The sequence below is a fragment of the Felis catus genome, chromosome B4, assembly GCF_018350175.1.
Source record: "Felis catus isolate Fca126 chromosome B4, F.catus_Fca126_mat1.0, whole genome shotgun sequence".
NCBI lineage: Eukaryota > Metazoa > Chordata > Mammalia > Carnivora > Felidae > Felis > Felis catus.
Window position 1 is genome coordinate 62,615,595 of NC_058374.1, and position 21,849 is coordinate 62,637,443.

At 41.8% G+C, this 21,849-nt stretch overlaps 1 protein-coding gene across 4 annotated transcripts in view; it reads right to left on the reverse strand.

Annotated features, from left to right (window-relative positions):
• The window catches only part of TMTC1 (transmembrane O-mannosyltransferase targeting cadherins 1), a 278,157-nt gene that overhangs the window by 74,762 nt on the left and 181,546 nt on the right, over nt 1-21,849 (reverse strand). For 3 of the 4 annotated variants that reach the window (XM_045061614.1, XM_023256892.2, XM_045061613.1), the window contains 2 exons: nt 10,679-10,846; nt 2,847-2,960 (listed from right to left, as the gene is read on the reverse strand). In XM_045061614.1, coding sequence (XP_044917549.1) covers nt 2,847-2,960; nt 10,679-10,846 — 282 coding nt within the window. The remainder of the gene's footprint in view (nt 1-2,846; nt 2,961-10,678; nt 10,847-21,849) is intronic. The other variant, XM_045061612.1, reaches the window with a different exon arrangement.

The following is a 21,849-nucleotide window of genomic DNA, read 5'->3' on the forward strand; positions in this document are numbered from 1 at the left end:
AGAGTTTTGCCATTTTCCTTTGCTGATTTGGGTCTTAATCTGAATCTATAACCTCAGCTGCAGCATTTTCCAGGGGAGATTTTCCTTGCACTACAGAAATATAATAAATGAGGTACACCAAAAGGAAGGAGAAGTTAGTGGTGCTTCTTTGTTGTCTAAAACATAGAATAAGGTTTAAAAGAAGCAGAATATCCATGGCATATATAATTACCAATTTAATGTAGCATTATTTCCAGCATTGTAAGCCAGCCAAAATGATATTGGTATAGATACAACCCTAATGACTAATTTCATCATTGCCTTTGGGATCTACCCAGTCATTACAACAAAAATGGATAATTGTTGGGACTGATTTCAGATAATAGCGCCGTTAGCCCTGCATTTTCCTAATCATTCTCTTTCTTGCTGTGTGCAAATATGGAAACCATCAGATACACTAAAGTTGAAACACGGAGGAAGGAGTCAGAGAGGGGGGTGGGGGAAAGCTCTGTCTCAGCAACTTCCACAAAGAAAGAACAATATTAAAATAAGGGCAGGGGCACCTGGGTGGCTCAGTTGTTTAAGCGTCTGACTTTGGCTCAGGTCATGATCTCACAGTTTGTGAGTTTGAGTCCCACCTCGGGCTCTGAGCTGACAGCTTAGAACCCGGAGCCTGCTTCAGATTCTGTGTCTCCCTCTCTCTGCCTTTCCTGTTCACACTCTGACTCTCTTTCTCAAAAATAAACATTAAAAAAAATTAAAAGATAAAATAAAATAAGGGCAGTCTTCCAGTCATCTCGGATAAATAATCATGAAAATGATGAATAGTCCTGGTATCTTCCTTTTCTCTCTAGCACAGAGTGACAATTTATTTAAAAGCAAACAAACAAAAAAACAAACCCAGATCCACTGAAAATTCACCACAGAGGTATCCACACAAAAATGATGCTACTTAAATCAGAAGTATTTTGAGCCTGGTGTGAGAGGATGAAATATTTCACTAATTACTATGCAGTGTATTTATAGCTTTAATTGTTTTTCCCCCACTTCTCAAGGGACATGTTTCTTCCAGAAGCACAGTTGCTGAAGCAAACATTTATTTTTATTGTTTCATGGGGAAAAAGCGGTAGTACCCAACCAGCTACTATAATTCTGTAAAATCAGCTGCTAGAGAATTTTATGTAATTTATACTTTTGCCCCAAGCAGTGCCTTAGGGTCTGCCTTGTTTTTCTGTTTGAACTTGACAGAAAATAGTCTGCTGGAATGCAATAAATTTTAAAAGATTCTGATAATACTTCCTTTCAACGAATACTTTTCAGGCAAACTTACTGCTCTTTTCTTCTCTCCAAGAATGCTCACCTGAAATCCTGAAACATCAATTAACCATTAAGCCAAAACATACTTTATTTGTACCCTTGAAGGAATATGCCTCTTTAAAAAAGATATCTCCTCATTGCAAAAATAATACATGTTCATTGTGGAACATCTGGAATACAAAATATACAGAAAAAAATTAATCTACTCACCAACCAGAGGGAAGTATTGTAAACATTTGGGTAAACTGGCTTCCAGTGAAAGAATAGAAATCTGAATTAAATCTTAAAAATGATCTCTTATTCCTAAATAAAAAACCTATTTTTCTTTAAAAAAGTTTTGTTACAATTTTCCTCTGGGACTTCCATTTCTTGGATCTTTGGAATAGTATTTGATAGTGAACTTGACGTGCACAGTTTAAAATTTTTATCATATTGAATGCTAAATAAGAGACCCTGAAGTCTAAAATATTTCAATTGATGAATAATATACTTATGTAAGAACACCGTTCAAAAGGATAATTTAAAAAATCAGGCCAGTGACTTTCAGAATGATGATTTCAAACTAAGCTTTGAGACAATGCTAGTACATGCTTCAGAGAAATATCTATTTGTTTGGTATGCATACTTTAAGCATATCCCAAAGTGGAACACTAGCCCAAAATTCAACCAAATGGGGGCCAATCTGCAGGGGTATGGAAACCTCTCTAAAAAGCTTCCGTGAGTCTCACAGTACTCAATAAAAGAGAAGACTCACCTGTCTGTGTTTTGACCATTTGGAGATTCCAAGGCTATGTATAGTTCTCCCTGCCTCCACATGTTCCAGATTACAGACATTTATCATGTGGGATCTTTTAGATAAGACCATCTTGAAAGCCAGGATTGCAATTGTGAGTACTCAAGAGCAATAGAGACTGCCACTGGTAATATAGGCCTACATTTGTAGTTTCTCTTAAAGTGACATGTAAAGCTCTGTTTAGTATAGTCTCTTCCAAATGAATACAAGGAGATGAGTACAAGAAGAGTGTCAGGGCTGTTTATACACACACACACACACACACACACACACACACACACGCCCCTTATTAACATATTCCCAGCATGGTAATCAAGTGTCTTCTAGTACTCTCTCTATTGAATACAACTATCAGGGTATTTATTTCATTTCCATACTCAAATGCCTTCATAAAAATCCTTTCTGATAACGAAAAGCCTGAAGTGAGAAGAATTCACTGGAATACACGTTCTCAGAGTTTACTGGTGTATTTTTGACAACCAACTCCTGTTCTCCTGCATATGTGTATTTGACCTGGTGTCACTTGAGTATCGTGTAGCAATGGAAACTTTTACAGGAAAACACCAAGAATTAGTAGCAAGGCAGAGTTACCACATTCACAACAGACTTGAGCACTGAGCAGAAGATGGGGAGTCCAGGATCCATACCACCTCCAAGGAGATGTTCACTGCCCGCCCCCCTCCTCCCCCCCACACACTGGGAGGGTGAGTGAATGAACCTGAGAAGCACAGCAGGGAAACAGTCCTAGGGCGCTTACCTGAGGGCTGTTCTGTAGTGGTAGATCGCTTCCCGGTTCCGACCTTGATCCTTCAGGAAATTGGCGTAGTTGTAGTGAACCTTGGCATTGTGGGGCAGAGTTTGAACTCCAGACCTACAATTAATACATTAAAAAAAAAAAAGAACAACAAAGAATACTAGTTAGTAATACTGTCAGTTTCTTTCATGTTTTACTCAGTTTCATGAACCTTCATTTGAAATGTCCATTGCATCCATCTAAGTCAGGTTTTCCAAAATTTGTGAATCGTATCACTTATTAAATATGCTTCTCTGGAAAATAATGAAGGCAGTGTGTGTGGGATGGGATAATTCTCTGGAGAACAAAACTGCATGCTCAGGTTAATTCAGTTTTTTCCTTCCTTGCTTCTTTTGTTCACTTACAACCTTCCTTTAAAAAAAATGGAGAGCATCTACAAAAATATATCATTACTAGACTGGCCTCCCTATTATGTTTTATTGGAAATTAACATTTCCCATGTACCAAGCCTGGGCTAATTAAAATAAATAAATAAACAAATGCAGGTGTAATTATTATTTTACAAGTTGCAGACAAGGAAATGAGGTTTTGCTCAAAAAGGTAAAAAAACAAAACAAAACAACCTTGCTTAAATGTCACTGTATTAGTCTGCTTGCACTGCCATAACCAAATACCTGGGGAACGCCCACAGGATAGCACTGAAATTTTGGAGCTGATTCAAGGGGCAAGTGGGGGCAGGAGAGGAGCCATTTCTCATTCATAACTAGCCCACACATTTAACCTGTACACAACTACACAGCTGGTAAGTGGCGGAAATGGGATCCTAGAGGATTCTAGTTTGGTTCTAGAGTCCCTCGTTCCCTCACATGCAGGGAGGTGGGGGCCGGGGAATGATGAAAGAAAATGGGTTGGAGGGCCACTTGGAAAGAAAACTTCTGGAATTCTTGGGGATTAAATGCGGGAGGGGGACAGTTGATGAGAGAGAAAGCATAACAACCTAGTTTCTGGGCAACTTTAATGCACTACTACCTCTCCCAGATAACATACTTTCATTCAGTTTTTAACTTATTTTTTTTTAACGTTTATTTATTTATTCTTTGGAGGGGGAGGGGCAGAGAGAGAGAGAGGGAGAGAGAGAATCCCAAGATCGCGGGGCTCAATCTCACAAACTGTGCGAGCGTGACCTGAGCCAAAATCAAGAGCTGGACACTCAACTGACTGAGCCATCCAGGTGCCCCTAGTTTTAAATTTAAAGGTAAGATTAATAGAAGGATTTCATACAAAGTGTTAAAACCCTGTTGGGGAAATATGTAAGGGCACTGCAATCTCTGTTGAACATTCAGTGAAATAACCAGCAGAGACAGTCCCACTTAAAATCCACCGGCTGGACATCTGAGGAACTCTCCAGAGGACAGAACTTACAGAGAGTGCAAGAGGCTAGAGACCAATCCAAGGGCAACATCATCTGAAGCAGCAGACTCCACACCTACCCAGGTTGCTTCAGCGACTTCAAAAGTATGGCAGGTTGCTGGGATTTTTTGGTGGGTGGGGTGTGGCTGAACACAGACTAAATCTGTATCAGGAGCAGTTAAACCTCGGATCCTCATCCCTACCCTTAAAAGCTAAGTGACTTTTTTCATTATTCTTTCCCCATCCCAGCAAAAGGCAGGAGTTTTACTCTCTGGAAAAACAGAGTTAGAGAGATCCTGCACTCAGGAACAACAGGTACAGCAGAGGGAAGGGGGAAGAGCTGTACCTTAAAGGTAGATTATGGGAGAATCTGTATTCTGAACAGTGGGATCTCAGTTTGTCCTCCTTAAAAAGCTCTCTGAATAGCCAGGATTAGACTTCTCGGGAGGAGCCTGGAGGAATTTTCTCAGAAACTGACCCACCCAAGACAAAAGATATACAAATGCTGACATTTGGGTTCTCCGGTAAAATCATCAGTATCCTTCAGTCGCCCTATGGTGAGGTCCAACAGCTGCCACATAGAGCTAGAATTTTAATGTAATATTTAAAATGGAAATTACCCAAAGTGTTTTTAGTCACAGGGGAAAAATCTGGGTCAGAGTGGTAATAATGGCTTTAAAAAATTCCAATTTTTAACCAGGAAAACTTCTGATTTTTCTATCCAGAAATAAATAGTGCAAGGTTAATAGGCAGATTTTAAAGGTAACTTTGATTTCAGTTTGGATATAACTGGCATATTGGAATTGACCCTTCCCTCTGTGTGATTGGCATGGTGACTCTCAATTATATTTCACCCGAGGAACAGACAATTAGGCCTGTGGAAGCATAGTCCCTGCTCGGATCAGGCATTGTTTAGTGACGGCCAGAGGAAGTAATAATATTCATAACAGGCAAGCTGATGTGGGTGGAGTAACTTGAATCCCAAGAACACACTGCTTTTTCCATTGTTGTTTTTGACCTTTATGTTCTCTCTGTGATATTTTTCTGCTATGTTTTTCCAGTCTCTCATTTTACAATGACTAGTTTGTGGATAAAGGGAAATAAACAACTGGCCAAAGGCAAAACTTTCCACGTTGCTGTAACTGGCCAGGCTGCTCTTGCTTCCAGAACCAGGCTTTTCTATTTGCTCTCTTGATGCTATGGTTTCACAACCCCAACTGTTTTAGTGGAACCAAGCAACTTATATGCATTTATTCTACAAAGACATGTAGTATTCATTAATTATACAGCTGGATCCCGATCCCGATTAATAATCCCAGTAATGATTACAAAGAAAAATCTCCCACTCAATTCAGGATCCTAATTCATGTACCTCATAGTTCTCCTCCATGCCTCTTGAAAAATAACAGAAACAGGGGAGCAGGGCTGGCTCAGTAGGTAGAACGTGCGACTCTTGGTCTATGCGTTGTGAGTTTGAGCCCCATGTTGGGTATAAAGATTGCTTAAAAATAAAAATCTTAAAAAAAAAAAAAAGAAAATGAACAGAAACAACAAGAAAAGCCACTGCTCTCACGTGTATCTCTGAGTTTATAGAACATCAATGTGTTTTGCTGGTATCACTGGACAATAGGTCACAAGAACCATCCCCAAATTCCTGATTAGAAAACAAACGTTAAAAAAAATTAATGAGCAGCATTCAACCCAAGGGTAACAGGAAAGGAAAGTAAGAAGGATTTGTGGTTCTCTTCAATTCCGACCCTGCTTTGACCTGAGGCAGCACAATGCCTCACTCAGGATGGCTGGTACTCACAGAATGGAATGCTCAGTTTGAATCAAGTTCTGGGCTGAGCACCCATTTCCATGGACTGACTGTCTCCTTTTATCCCTTCAGTAACTCATCGGATGGTAGAATTATTGTACCTCCATACTACAGATGAGGAAATTGAACTTCAGAGAGATTAAGACCTTTTTTTCTAAAGTTACAGACCTACGGGGCGCCTGGGTGGCGCAGTCGGTTAAGCGTCCAACTTCAGCCAGGTCACGATCTCGCGGTCCGTGAGTTCGAGCCCCGCGTCAGGCTCTGGGCTGATGGCTCAGAGTCTGGAGCCTGTTTCCGATTCTGTGTCTCCCTCTCTCTCTGCCCCTCCCCCGTTCATGCTCTGTCTCTCTCTGTCCCAAAAATAAATAAATGTTGAAAAAAAAATTAAAAAAAAAAATAAAGTTACAGACCTAGAAAGCAGTTGAGAAGAGATTTCAACCAAGGCCAATACGTGGTCAGAACCATTCCTGAAGCTGATCAACACTTGATGCTAAGCCAGAAAGGTACCACAGGATATAGTAACATTATAATTTCACTATCACAATGTTTATCTTATTGGTAAGCAAACTATGGCCTTGTGGGCCACAGGCGCGCCAATGTGTTTGCCTATTATTTTTGGTGTCTTTCCCGAGACAACAGCAGGGTTGGGTAGTTGCAAAAGAGACTGTATGGCCCACAAAGACTAAAATATTTACCGTCTACTCCTTTACAAAAGAATCTGCCAATCCTCAGTATATATCCTCTGCCTTGGGAGGTCTGCTGATCTCTGGCTTAGCAATTCAGAAAGCAAGAAACACAAATGTGTTTCCTACAGAGATGGAGAATAATCTAGGCCATAAATTCTTAATTGATGGTCCATAGATCACTTAAATACTTCATGAATGGGATTCAAAGAGACCCTTAACTACATTGCAAATAAAAGAAAAATGCAGCCTCTGCCTTTTCAGGTATTTCTAACATTTGGGGGGTAGAAGGGATTTTACCAAATTGTGTTACTACAGTATTTTTTACTCCAAACAATGTAAAATTGTGGGCTGTTACCAGGCTCAGCTGGAGCTATGCAGTTACCCTCTTTCCAGGTTAGGATATCAGAATAGTTTCTTGGCACAAAGAATTAAAGAAAATATACCTTGCAGCTATTATTATGAACCAATCCCTCCCCCCACTCTCCCACTCTCCCTCTCTCTCTTTTGTATACTGGGCTTATTTAAGTTAGAAAACATAAAGTAAAAAATGGGTGTAGCAAAGCTTACATATTCTTGTATATCAAACTTGGGTTCAAATCCTGGTTTCTCTTCACAGCTATTTCAGTTTGGACCAATTACTCTCTTTGAGCCTCTGATAAGACACAAGTTCAGGCTTCTTACGCTTTTGTGTGTATGATTCTTGCTAGTGGAACTACAAAGCCGTGAGGGGGGCCTGCATCTGTATCTCCTAAAAATACATCATATGGTGAGATCTTTTTTTGTAAGAGGAGGCCTCAGCTGGAAAGGCTGGGGCTTAACTGAAAGTTGGATTTTCTCCAACGCAAAGGTCTGTCCTAAGACACTCTGTAAGACTGTTCACAGCACTGCCAAGCAAAACCACCCCATGTAGTAAGAGAGGCCTTAATGAGACCATATGTCCAAGGGATGGTCAATGAGTTCACTGTTTAGAACAGAGGAGTAACCAGAAGCAGGGCCTCTGACACAGGGACATCGCCTTATCTAGAACTATTACAAATTTTTCTTACTCAATACAGCCAGTTCTTGGTTTTGATCATTATGGCTAATTTGGGTTGTTTTCATCCTTATATACTTGGTTCAGGTCTACGAGACAACAGTTCATGAAGGGCCTGCGCTCTTCTTAGCGCTTACGCACTGTCCTGCTCTACCTCTGTCTACCAGTGGCTACATTATGTTAACATGTGTTTATGTGTCTGACCCTACACAGACTTCCAGCTCCTCTTCCTCTTTCCCTCTTCCCCCTGTCAACACCAATCTCTTTCATACCCTAGAACAGAGCCTACAGCCATAACTTGAAAATTTACATAGTGTTTACCATATTGCCTTCTGCATCTTTTACATAATCATTTATTCTTACACTACACCTGAAAGATAAACATTCTTGTTATTACTCTAAGTTTCAAAATAAAGAAAACTAAGGCATGGAGTCGTTAAGTAACTTTCCCAAGATCATACAGCTATTAAATGATGGTACTTGGAGAAGACCCAGAAAGTCTAACTCCAGCCCCCACACTCAACCAATAACCCTATCTTCCTTCAAAGATTCTTGATAAATGTTCACTCAACTGATTCCAGCATGACTCAGCACAGATGAATACATACAAATATCTGGTCTTTGAGGAGAAAGAACATTCTTAACGTCTCAGATTCTTAAAACTTTTCTTGGGACATACATAAATTATAACAGGCAAAGTTTTCAAAGAACTATCAAAAGCTTTGATTTGCATGTTATACAAAATTCCATTTGATCACCAAAGGCCTCTTAAGGGCACAAAACCTCTTCAAGCACATATGTGGAATGGTTATGTTTTAGTAATCCACTGTCACTTACTGCATGCTTCCAGCTAGAAAAACAAAAACAAAAACAAAGCCTCTGGATGAAAAGTCAATGAGCTTTTTGTTTTTCTGTTTTCAAACTGCTGGCATCAGCCGTAGAGTGTTGGAACATGAACTTGTTATCCTTGAAATAAACTGCTGCCTGCCAAAATCCACCCCCAAAGTTGATCTGATTAAGCAGTAAACATAATTAGAAGACACGACCTCTGTTAGTACCTTTATTCAAGCAAGGGGCTTAGCACAGGGCAGAACCATTTTAAAGTTTCTCACAAAAGCACCAACTGTTGAAAGCAAAAGAAAAACAAATTGAAGCCAACAGAGACTAAGAGGAAGTTGTATCACTGGATGTCCATGCCCCTGTGTTTGCAGATTGACCTCAGCATGGGTAGAAAGAGGGGACAAGTCCTTTGTGGTCTTTGGGGACCGCATTGAAGGTGAAGGATGTGACAGAGACTAAATGGAATCTGGATCCTCAAAGTGAAAAAACATTAACTAAAAAAATCCCCACAAAAAACTTTACATGCCAACAGGTCTCTACAGTATCCACTGTGAAAATGATTATGACATTGACAACGGTGGTGATATAATAATACTAAAAAACCAATAAGACTTGCATGACAAACTAATATTTTTCTATTAAAAAAAAAGTTAAAAAGTTAAATTGCCAAGTAGCAAAATCAAATATACTGTTTTGAAACAGTAAAAAAGTGCAGTGAACATTTATCTTATTTATCTGTTCGTTCATTCATTCATTCATTCCTGGCAGCCCAGAGTCTTTGCCCTCCTCCAGTAGTTGGATTCCCTGTGGGGAGTTCTCCCTTGCCTCACTTTGTGAAGTCTCAGTGGTACCCCAAGGGGCCAGGCCTGCCCTAACTCCCTCAGTGGAAGTCAGAGGGGTTCCTTTGGCCAATCATTCATTTTGGTACCTGGTGGAGACAAAGGGCAGGCACATGACCTAAAGCTCAAGCCCAGCCAGAGGACTTAATTTCCCTAGGACTTCGATGTGACGATAAAAAACAACTTGGTAAAAGTCTCCTCATTTGCTTCCGGGCGGGCGCTCAGGTGCTTTCAAGACACCATCCAGACGATTTTCCCATCTGCCACATGCCGGCTTCTTCACCGGCCCCTCAATGCCATGCACTTCCCTATACTCTCCCAATATGTTCCCTTTTATTTTCTCAAGTGATCCTAACTCTGTTTCAGTTGTTTGCTCCCAAAGTAGAAGTGTTGGGTATCAGCTGGCCAAGGAACCAAGTAAAAACCACAACGACCTAACTGGGCAACTGGGTCATAAGTGAGGACAGAAGCTGGAAGAGGGGACACAGATGGGGAGGATCCCTAGAAACTGGGAACATCAGCTGTGGCAGTGCCAGGGAGCCCAGGTGAAGGTCACTGGGGCAGTGGCATCAGGGAGACAGCCTAAGCTCCAGAAAACAGAGCGATGAGCAGGAGTCCCAGAGAATAGTTTATACTTCACAACAAATTCGGGGCTTTAAGTTGACATCGTTATTTTCAGAAACAGCTTCTACACTACATAAAAACCTACCACGAGATGAAAAAAGCCTCCCATTTCTTTGTTCACAATTAATGTTCAGAATAAAGCAAGTAGATCACAGATCACAACTTGACATGCTGGAATATTCTAAAGAAAATGTATTGCATTTCTCTTCCTTCCTGCTGTGTGCTCACCTTTCTCATTTTCTTGTCTGCGTAATGAAGTTAGGCTTATCATTTCATTTTGTTTATAGCTGATTTTACAGCCCAGCTCATCATTAACGACGGTCTCACAGACCCAAAAACCTTCCCGTGAGCCTTATTTTCATCAATTCACTTAGAATGAGCTCACGTTAAACTTTATACAATACCATTTAAAAAACTAAAGCTAAAACCCAAAATGAAATTACATCTCCCACTTAAAACTTTACTAAAAAAAACCTGTGGGTTAATAATTATTGCCAGACCCACGTTACCTCATTTGTTTGGAAACAAATATCTAAGCAAAAAAATACATGGGAAGAGATTTGCTTTTATCCACCTAATCGTACCTGAATAGGGACTCTCTTGACAGCCAAATTTCATTCTGTTTCACCGTTTTCCAAGAGAAAAGCAACAGCAGCAACACAGTGGACACAGTCAGGGTGGTGGCCCCGCATCGATTCAGCCAAGTGCACAGCTTGCTCAGTCCGTGCACAAAAAGGATGCAGTAGCCCATGCTGGAAAACAGTGTGGGAGAAGCAGGATTACTCTGGGGGTGCAGTGGAGGCCCCCTGTGTATTCTGTCCCATATAGCTAGCTTTCACATAAAGCTTGTCCTGGGATGGAGAAACAAACGTAAACACCCCTCTCTCACACACATTTACATGTCGGTTCTCTGATGGGCTGTACCAGCACATTGCTAGTCCTTTGGCATCTGTGTGGAGAATAATAGGTTCATCGTTGAGGCTCAGACTGCCCGGGATTTCAGAGCTCAGACATCATGAGAAGTCCCTTATGTATGTTCTTGGGTCCTGAATAGACCCTCTGACTCTTGCTTCCTTACGTCACTGACATCATATAACCATATTGGTATCATGTGTCTACATTTACTGTGCTGCAGCCGGTCACATCATGGCTTTGTGACAGGCAGTCCCCAAGACTTCCCTAGCAGGTCCTGGGAGGGATGCTGGTTACCAAGGAGCACTGGTGTCTGTCTCTAGGGATGTGCTGCCTGCTGTGTACCCACTCTGGTCAAAGTCCTTATGCTGATGGAAAATCATCTGTCCACAAGCCAACTCCTGAGCCTTGCAGCTTGGAGCTCATCACAGACAGACTGTGTCGATACGATTTTCTTGCTGACTCTGGCTCAGCTTTCTAAACAGACATAAGAATTGCTCATTATCTGAGTGGCATGTCAGTATCACATTTCTAAAAGCCTCTGGCCTGGTGGATGGAATGTGGTGCTTCACATTATCTGTGCAGCCACAGAGATGCTTTCTGCTTGTTGACTGGCCTCAGAAAAACACAAACATTTAATTTGTACCCATTATTGCCACAGGCATTTTAGTCGAAACCCACTTCTTTCCAAAGATAATAAACTACAAATTATAACAGAATATTTTAAGGAAGAAACAAGAGTGTGTAAAGAAATCCTATGGGGCGCCTGGGTGGCTCAGTTGGTAAAGCGTCCGACTTCGGGTCAGGTCATGATCTCACGGTTCATGAGTTGAAGTCCCACGTCAGGCTCTGTGCTGACAGCTCAGAGCCTGGAGCCTGCTTTGGATTCTGTGTCTCCTTCTCTCTGCCCCTCACCTGTTCACACTCTGTCTCTCTCAAAAGTAAATAAACATTAAAAAATTAAAAAAAAAGTAATCCTATATTAGACATTAATGCTATAAGAAGTCCAAATTAATACAGCCCATTTACTTGTTCAATTATTTACTAGGCACTAAGGATGAAATTATGAATGAAACACATGTCCTGCCCTCAAACAACTCCAATCTACTGAGGCAGGTTGGGTTTGTAAAGGAAAACACTTAAATCATCTCATTTCTAAACATACCTCCTTTAAAAAATCTCTCCACTTTCCTTCTGTTCACCTTTCTGAATACCTGGGCTTTTGTCTCAAGGATTGAAAAACAAGAGAAGCATCTGAGGTTTCTGATGTGGAGATGCTGGGAATCAGTTCAAGTTAGAGCTCCAATTCCATACTTCAAATCCCATAAGTTGGTTGGTCCAGCTCCCTAAAGTTTTGGGGTTCACTGTTTAGCCAAAGAGAGTCATCATCCCACTTACCAGTGGGAGACTGTGGTTCAAGCTAAGGAGGCCCATACCTATTTACTGGATTGGACTGCCATAAACACTGTGCAGAAGCCCTGAACACTCCAGAACACAGAGTCACTAGTGCAAAAAACAAAACAAAACAAAACAAAAACTCAAAACTTCTTTCCACTTTCACAACAAGTCAGGTTTGGCCTTAGAGGTATCAAGGTTTTCTAAATGTCTCTCATTCTGTACAACTTGCCATGCTGATGCCATTACAGGCCATCATAGTTGCTCAAGTTCATGTGGCTGCTTGCCATTTGTCCCTCTAGCCTCATCCGGATCCCAGCCCTAAGTGAGCAGGATGTAGCTCTGGCCACAGGAAAGCCTTCTGGGCTCCATTCTTCCACTCAACAGATATTTAATAAGCACCAACCGTGCCCTGACATTGTTACAGGCACCAAGAACACATCGGTGGACAAAACAGACAATAATGTTTGTGCTTCTGGAATCCACATGGGTGGGGAGAAACGGCCAATAAGCAAATAAAACACAGAGTATGCCACACAGCAGGGTGTGTTACATGGGGGAAAATCTACCAGGAAAGAGGAAGAGGGAGTCCAGGGTGGGGAGGAAGTTGAGATTTTAATGAGTGGTCAAGAACGGAGCCATTGAAAAAGGGACATGTAAACAAAGTCCTGAAACACATGAGCAGTGCCCCGTGCAGACACCCACATCTCCAGTGCCAGCTGACTTCTCCCCCTGCCTTCATAAAACAGCCCCACTGAGAACTAATATTTACTGAGTACAATCTTATGTGCCAACCACGTTCCATAGATGGGTTCAGCCCATCCTCACATCCCCATGGGTCACTCACTGTGTTTAACCATAAAGACACTGACGAGGAGAAAGGTGAACTGATTTCCTGAATTGGGTCACATGGCTCATACATAGAGAGCAAAGATACAAACCCAGGAATTTCAGATTTCAGAACTCACACTCCATACGCTGTCCTGCTTGTCTGGGTTCTGACCTGACTAGCTGATTCTTGTGTTCCTCACAGCTTTTTTTTTTTTTTAATGTTTATTTATTTTTCGAGAGAGAGAAAAACAGAGAGAGACAGAGAGAGAGAGAGAGAGAGAGAGAGAGAGCATGAGCAGGGGAGGGGCAGAGAGAGAGGGAGACACAGAATCCAAAGCAGGCTCCAGGCTCTGAGCTGTGAGCACAGAGCCCAATGCAGGGCTCGAACCCACAGACCGTGAGATCATGACCTGAGCTGAAGTCAGACAATTTACCAACTGAGCCACCTACGTGCCCCTTGTGTTTCTCATACCTTAGCACACAGCTTCACGTACTTCCCTCCTAACCACTCCATTCATAAAATTGTAATAGTTGTTTTCTGTCTCCTTGTAGGAAAAAGAGCTGCCCATCTGGCAGAGCACTAGGGAAGGAAAACACTGGGATCTCCACACTGGATCTCAGAGCCAGGGCCACAAAATGGCAGAAGACAAGAACAATGAAGACAACAATAACAAAAAGTAATTAGCTAGTTGATACATTTATATGTTTATACTGAGTCCTTTCTATCTGTCAGGCACTGTGCTAAGAGCTTTGTATGGGCCTGTCCACAGGATAAGGACGGTATTGGCTTTAAATATATCATCTGATTTATGGGGCATTTAGGTGGCTCAGTCTGTTAAGCATCCCAGCTTCAGCTCAGGTCATGATTTCTTGGTTTGTTAGTTTGAGCCCAGTGTCGGGCTCTGTGCTGACAGCTCAGAGGCTGGAGCCTGCTCTGGATTCAGTGTCTCCCTCTCTCTCTCTCTGCCCCTCCCCCAGTCGTGTTCTGTCTCTTTCTCTCAAAAATAAACATTAAAAAAACATTTTAAATATATTATCTGATTTAAAAATATAATCCTCAGTATTTTACATTTCATAGATGAGCAAACTAAAGGTAATAAGTGTTAAATAACTTGCCTGTAGCACCCACAGCTAATAACAGAGTCAGATCGGAAGACCCATGACTCTCACACGACGCTGTACTCCAGAAGTTGGCAAACTTTTTGTGTAAGGGGCAAAAGAGTAAATACTTCAGGCTTTTCTGTCCTTCCCACTCTATCTTTGTAGCAGGAAAATAGCCATCGACACTGTGTAAACGAACGGGCATGGCTGTGTTCCAATAAAATTTATTTATAAAACAGGCGGTGTGCCAGACTCCACTCAGGAGCCACAGCGTGTTGACCCCTGCTATAACCAAAGGAAGGAGAACGCCATTCCTTTCCACTCAGCACAGGCATCAGGATCAAGTAACACGGTAATTTTTTTTGGAAAGTCCTTGTGTTGACATATGGTTTAAAGAAATGGTAAGCCATATAAAATAATCTCTACTTAGGTTTGCAAATTTCTTAGAGAGTATCACATTCTTAAAAACTTGAACACAATATCACAAAGATTAAGATGCTTCTCTATTATGACATTTCATCCTTCAACATCTGCTTTAATACGGATCTCAGCAGCAGGGGGTGGGGGGAATTTCTCTCTCCATTGCTAGGGGCAGGGCAAGTCCTCATTTTGAAAGCAGAAAAATCAAGCAAATGAGAAGCTACATGCTTTTGTGGCCTCCAAGGAAATGAAACCAGACTCCAGATTGCTTTGGCTAATCTGGGTAAGGGGAAATCTGGGCTCTGAACAGAGACCTCTCCACAGAGCATGAAGGAATCAGTGCAAACCACTGACATGTGACAAAATCGTAACCTGAAGAACCAAGAGTCAAACTCTGGCTGCTGATTGGTTTAGCTCATTACTAAGATGCATTTTTTTTTAATGCTTATTTATTTTTGAGAGAGACAGAGCGTGAGCAGGGGAGGGGAAGAGAGAAAGGGAGACACAGAATCTGAAGCAGGCTCCAGGCTCTGAGCTGTCAGCACAGAGCCCAATGCAGGGCTTGAACTCATGAACTGTGAGATCATGACCTGAGCCAGCCATGACCTGCTTAACCGACTGAACCAGCCAGATGCTCCTCCTGACCTGAGCCAAAGTTGGAGGCTTAACAAACTGGGCCACCCAGGCGCCCCGCTAAGATGCATCTGGAGAAGCACTGCTGCTTTTGTGAATGGAATATCATCTGATCTCTCATTCACAGGCTGAAGGTATCTCCATTTTAGTGCATATTATAACTAGAGACACGGGCATCTCTCCTTATACTTTCATGGTACACATCCAAAGGGAACTGAATAGGAAATGCAGGTCAACAATGTTGGTCCTTTCATATTAGAAAAATGTTTAAACCTGTTATTTGAGAACTTTGTGAGAAGTTCATCATTGTGTGAATAGTACAGACGTACTTTCATGAACCTGGCCCCAAAGCTCTCAAGTGATAAAAGAAAAACACTTCTCCTTCCTGTTCACATCAACCTGAAGAGATGACAATTTTCTATCTCTGGGGCAAGCATTTTATGATGCTTACTATAGCTTCACTTTTTGTTTAGTTTTATGGAGCAAAGAGAATCTTTTCACTGTTAAGTAGAACTGAAATTCTACCTTTTAACAAACTCAAGCCACTGAAAGTATCTATAAATAACATTAGCGATATAAGAGAGACACAATCTCACCATTTTATTACTTAAAAAACATTCCCAACTTTAGATAGTTGAAATGAAACATATCCCTGGTTAACTTCATTCTGGTCTGTTGAGTCCCCACCTGGCAAATTATGGCAGTAAGATCTTACTCTGGTCTCATGGATGGTTAAACAATAAAGCCCTGGAATGCTGAGCCCAGAACAGGTGTTTGATGCTGCAGCCGGGAAGCAGCAGGGAGCCAATGGTGCCGCCTCGGATCAGATTTAACCCGGGGGAGGCTGTCAGCTTCTGGTGAGCCAAGGCTCCCCTCCCCCGTTCTTTTTTTATCTCAAATATTTGATGGGTGGGAAAATTTCTCACAAGGTTGAATATATTTGGATGGGAGTTTATTCATATTCCAAGAAAATGACTCCAAAAGCATTTCTTGTACATTTCCCTCTTGTGCAGCTACTTGTCCTATGTGCTGGGCTCCTGGGGTAGGTATGAAGAGCTTCTTTCTATTGACTTCTCCACGAAACAGGTTTCTTCTGTTCTTTCCTCAGCGTACCTACGGAACACCTGGGATAATAATGCCATTGCTTTCACCTTCCGAGAACCTGATTCTCTTTTATCTTTTTGAAGATGAGATGCTCCTCTGAACCTAAGTCACCTACTAGCTCCAAATCTGTAAGACTTCCTGGGTTAAATAAGGCAGGGGTCTGGAGTCAGAAAAAGCCCTGTTTGCATTTCAGTTCTGACACTGTTGTTTGATCTCAAATTAGTTAAGTTCTCTGGTTATTAACAGTCTTATTTGTAAAAGAAACTAATTTCACACTGTGCACAATGCTTGGTAGACAATAAACAGCAAATGAGAACATGAACACGATGTTATAATAATAATATTGCTAGGCAATTGTTTTCTGCTAAATAGAGTATGAGGCAGGAAAGTTGTACAGTCTGCACATAATCAGGTAGAACCAATGTCTCTCTCTGCCAGGCTCCTGCCAATGTAGTAACTTCCTGGGGCCCATAAAACACTAAAGGCTGCTGTGGAACAAAAGTGTTTTAGCGCAAACTTGAAGTCTGGGAGTTCACAGCTAGGAAAAGGAATTCATTGGAGAATGAAGAGTCTGGAACTGGGTCCGAGGAGCTGGGTTCTTCTCTGACACTTGTGAGTTCTGTGGCTCCAGGAGATTGACTCAACCTTGTGAAGCCTTAGTTGTTTATTGTACAAGAGGTTAATATTGCCTGCCTTAGACACCTTAAAATACAGCTACTTTAAAGGGTTGTTGGTTGGAGTAAATGAAATCAGGTATGTGGACATAGTCCATGAACTGAATACAATGTGTCAGTGTTTTCAAGTGTTTATGTGTTCATGTGTGTATTTAGTATGCCATATGCTATCACATCAGTAAAATGTGCTGTGCATATCATGAAAATATGTGATGAGATCTGGAAATATAACTTGAGAAATCCAGTTTATCAACGTCCAGATAGACCCAAACTATGTAATTTACAGGACAATATAAGTCTTTTAAAAGCATTCACAGACAGGGCCTGGAAGGCTTAGTCAGTTGATTATCTGACTTGATTTCAGCTCAGGTCATGAGCCCAGGGTTGTGCCAAGTGCGAAGCTTGCTTAAGATTCTCTCTCTCTCTCTCTCTCTCTCTCTCTCTCTCTCTCTCTCTGTCTCTCTCTCTGTCTCTCTCTCCCTCTGCCCCCTCTTCCCCACTCCCACACTCTCTCTCAAACAAAATAAAAAATAAAAATAAAATATTCAAGGAAACTCCCTTAAAATTACAAACTTCTTGTACAGTATCGTTTGCTTCAGAAAGGTTTGATTGACACATCATTTTATAGAACAATACACTGCAGAAAGTAAGATACACTTGTAGTGTGTTAAATATATGTAGTGTGTTAAATAGCTATGTATTTCCACTCATGAGCATTCATAGTTCTGGAATTCAAAAATCACTTAAGCAAATCCTCCCTTATACTCATTTCAAATCTTTCTCTACTCTATCTTTGTGAATTAAAGAAGAAAGAAGAAAGGGAAGAAAACACAAACGATAGTCTCTCTAATGATTTAATGCACAATAAAGAAGCTTTTCTCTTCAACTTTCATATGAAATAAAGTATTAACTGTTTGAAAGTTCAGGTTAGTTATTTAAGGATAGAGTAACATTTTATTCATTTTGCATCTTGAGCATCAGGTATGACAGGAGCTGTTTCACAGGTGTGGTTGAACAATGAGGTTAAAAGTATCAGAAATTAACATGGAAACAAACATAAACTTAAAAATGAATCAACCCAAGTCAGGGGTGAAGATTTTTAAAAATTAAATTTTTAAACATTTTAATGTTTATTTTTGAGATAGAAAAAGAGAAAGAGAGAGAGAGAGAGAGAGAGAGAGAGAGAGAGAACAAGCAGGGGAGGGCCAGAGAGAGAGAGGAAGACACAGAATCTGAAGCAGGTTCCAGGCTCTGCACAGAGCCCTATGTGGGGCTCAAATTCACGAACCGTGAGATCATGACCTGAGCCAAAGTCAGATGCTTGACTGACTGAGCCACCCAGGCACCCCGATAAGACCCACTTTTATCACCAGGAGAAGTATCCATCTACAGAGTATGGATGTTTCCCCTTGGGAGCCTTCCCCCCAGGCCTGGCTTACTTCCCTCCCAGCCTGGTGCAAACAGTCACAACCAGATTTTCTATCTGGGCATGAGACGCCTTTCAGCCAAAGCCAAAGACCTCCCCCAAGTAACTCTAAAGCTACTCCTAAAAAGTTAGAAAAACCGCCTTCTCTCTACCCTCCCACAGCATGCCCATCTCTACGACCTGAATTCTATCATTTCTTCTTCCGTAACCCACCGTATTCAGCATCTTCACTTTTGAAGTGAAGGCATAATGGACAATCCATTAGTTGTTGCTGCCCCCTCCTCTATTCCGTGTGTTAACACAGAGCTGACCGCACACGTGTATGATTTGTCATGTGTCCAGTGTTCTTTAACTCTCCACAATCCTCTTTTATGAAGCATCTGTTGTGCTGGGTACCATAAGAAAACACACACATACAAAATGGTGGTCCCAAACCCCACGAGAGAATACTCCAGGTTTCCAAAAAGAGTAGGGAGGATATTTTAAGATTACTAAAATGTGTAGAAGTCACTGGTGTAGTGGTAATCATTTGGCCATGTATAAATGTATCAAATCATGTTGTATACCTTAAACTTACACAGTATTGTATGTCAATTGTATTTCAAAAAAGATGAAAGAAAAAGGAAAAAAAAAAGAAGTCACTGGTTTGAGATGCATTTCACTGTGCAGAATCTGAGAGAAAAGAAAAGAAATGAATTCACTTATAAGGACAAGATGGCCACACTTCAGTCAGTCCTGTGTTTCAGAACACTAACCTGCGAAGGTAGGGCTGCAGACCCAGGGGAAGAAGAAAAGAAGGAAGGAGAGACCCTTACCTATGTTGCTTTACTCTCCTTCAACTTTGCTTCCTCCAAACTCCTTGTTTGCACAGGGTAGACTGAAATAATGACTTGGAATTACCTAGCGTAGCTTATGGTATTTTTCACATATATTATTCCATCTAGGCTCATCTGAATCCAAATTATACTCTCCAAATTTTACTTTCAAATTGTGGTTTCCAGACATTTGCTGTCCATCACTTAGGACTTAATGGACATAAACATTCATCTTTTATAACTAATAGGATTCTGTAATATGAAGGTCATGATTATAGTTCAGCAAGTAACTGCTCAAGATTACCCTCCTTTCCTGCCCCAGGCCACCCTGAAGATTGGCCAAGTGATCTGCGGCCCACAAGCACCCAATCTGCCCTCAGCTCACTTCATTTTCACTGTGGCTCTCTCTGTTCTGTTCTGTCTGTGATCTACAATCTCCAGTTTTAGTTGGTTTTTTTTTTTAATGTTTTAATGTTTATTTATTTTTGAGAGAGATAGGGCATGAGCGGGGAGGGGCCGAGAGAGAGTGAGACACAGACTGAGCCACCCAGGCGCCCCACACCATGTTTTAGAAGAAAGCTGAGTCTGTCCTCCTCTGCTGCTCCCCCTCCCTCCATGTCTCCCGTCTTCAATGGGAGACACCTCCACTGTCATGCAGTCGGAGGCTTCTTGCTGGTGTGATAGCCTACTCTGGGTTTCAAAAGTTGATTAAGGTTATCCTTCAGCATATGACGGAGTAAGGGTGGGAATATCTTCATGTCAGGTTGCTTGTCTCTTTCCTCTTGTTGTGCCAGAATACACTGTTCCGTCCAGCCCTCTGACACCTGAATTCAGAAGAGGTGTGACACCTAGAAGCCAGGCCTTGTGCAGTGAGGCTGCTCTCGAAGGCAGTGCCCAGGTAGGAAGGGTCCTTGCACCAGGCTTGTGCAGGGCTGTGTGAAGAGCACGACCAAGAAGGAAAGAAGGAAAGAAGGTTTACTGAGGGACTCAAGTGAATGTGTTCTAAAACTAGAGGCTGTAGGGGCGCCTGGGTGGCTCAGTTGGTTAAGCATCTGACTGCGGCTCAGGTTGTGATCTCACAGTTTGTGAGTTTGAGTTCCACATCAGGCTCTGTGCTGACAGCTCAGAGCCTGGAGCCTGCTTCGGACTCTGTGTCTCCCTCTCTCTCTGTCCCTCCCCCACTTTCTCTCTCTCAAAAATAAATAGACACTAAAAAATTTTTTTAAACTATGGTGCGGGACACAGAAGACACTGGATTTAAAAGGACTTGAATACCTCTCCAAAGTAAAAAGACCTATTTACTTCTTTACTCAAATCTTGGAGCTTCCCACTGTTTCTTCTCCAGTGGTATCACTGACCTTCACTCTTTCTCTTCAGATCATTTGCTGACATCACTTTATTGCCCCTCATTTAATAGTGCACTGCATTTCCACTTTTCCTTTCTCTGCTCTCCTTATGAGAGAACTTTATCTTAAGACGACATGATAGAAATACACACACACACAAAATGGATTCAGAGCTAAAACTAAGTAATGATTGAGAGAGTTTGGGTAATTTAGCCAACACATATGCACACCCATACACAGGTGTTCTCAGAGAGCAGGTGCTCTTGACCTTGTAACTGAAAACTCCTTCTCAACCTAATGTTTAGGTTTTTGGCAGAGTGGCTCTTTGCCAAGCCCAGGGTGCTTTTCCCATCTCTCCAATGCATAATACAATGGGAATTTCAAACAAAAATCAAGCTAAAAAGCGAGTATCTGGCTTTGCCTGGTTCCTGGGTTTTCTACTATTTTTGTGACTTGGCCCCATCAAAATCTAGTCACTTGTGTCCTCTTAAGTGACTCAGTCTTGTCACATTCCTATCAGCCATGGCCTCAAAGGGGCTCAACTTGCTCTACAAGGTATCAGTTACCTTGGGAGCAATCTTACTGGTGCTTCAAGCCCCTGTTAAGATTCTACTAGGCTTCAACCCAATTGAGCCGCTTTCCATGACATCATGTGGATGGGCAAACTTTTGACCCATTCTCATGGACTGCAACCTCTCTTAATAAGCTGCCTGTACAACTGCTCCTTGGAAAAGGAGGTCTGGCATTGCTCTTATTGCCATGGCCCCATTTCCTCCCGACATAAGTTCCTTCTTGATGCTTTCCCCACGAACTTCTAAGCTATTCCTGCTGCTTATGAGGACACCCCATTATCTCAGAGTAGGGGCTCCACACCCATGCTTCCTGACCACTTCCTGGTACCCACCTCCTGGCCCTGCAAAGTGCCTGTCCCCATGGCAAATGTACTGCCTTCTTTTCTCCTCCCCCCGAGGAGACCCATTGCCCCTTTGCTACTAGGGCCAGCCTGTTGAAAAAGAGCAGACAGAAGCGATCACATTCCAATGCTTGACAACAATCTTTGCTTAAAATCTTAAGCAGTTGGGGCGCCTGGGTGGCTCA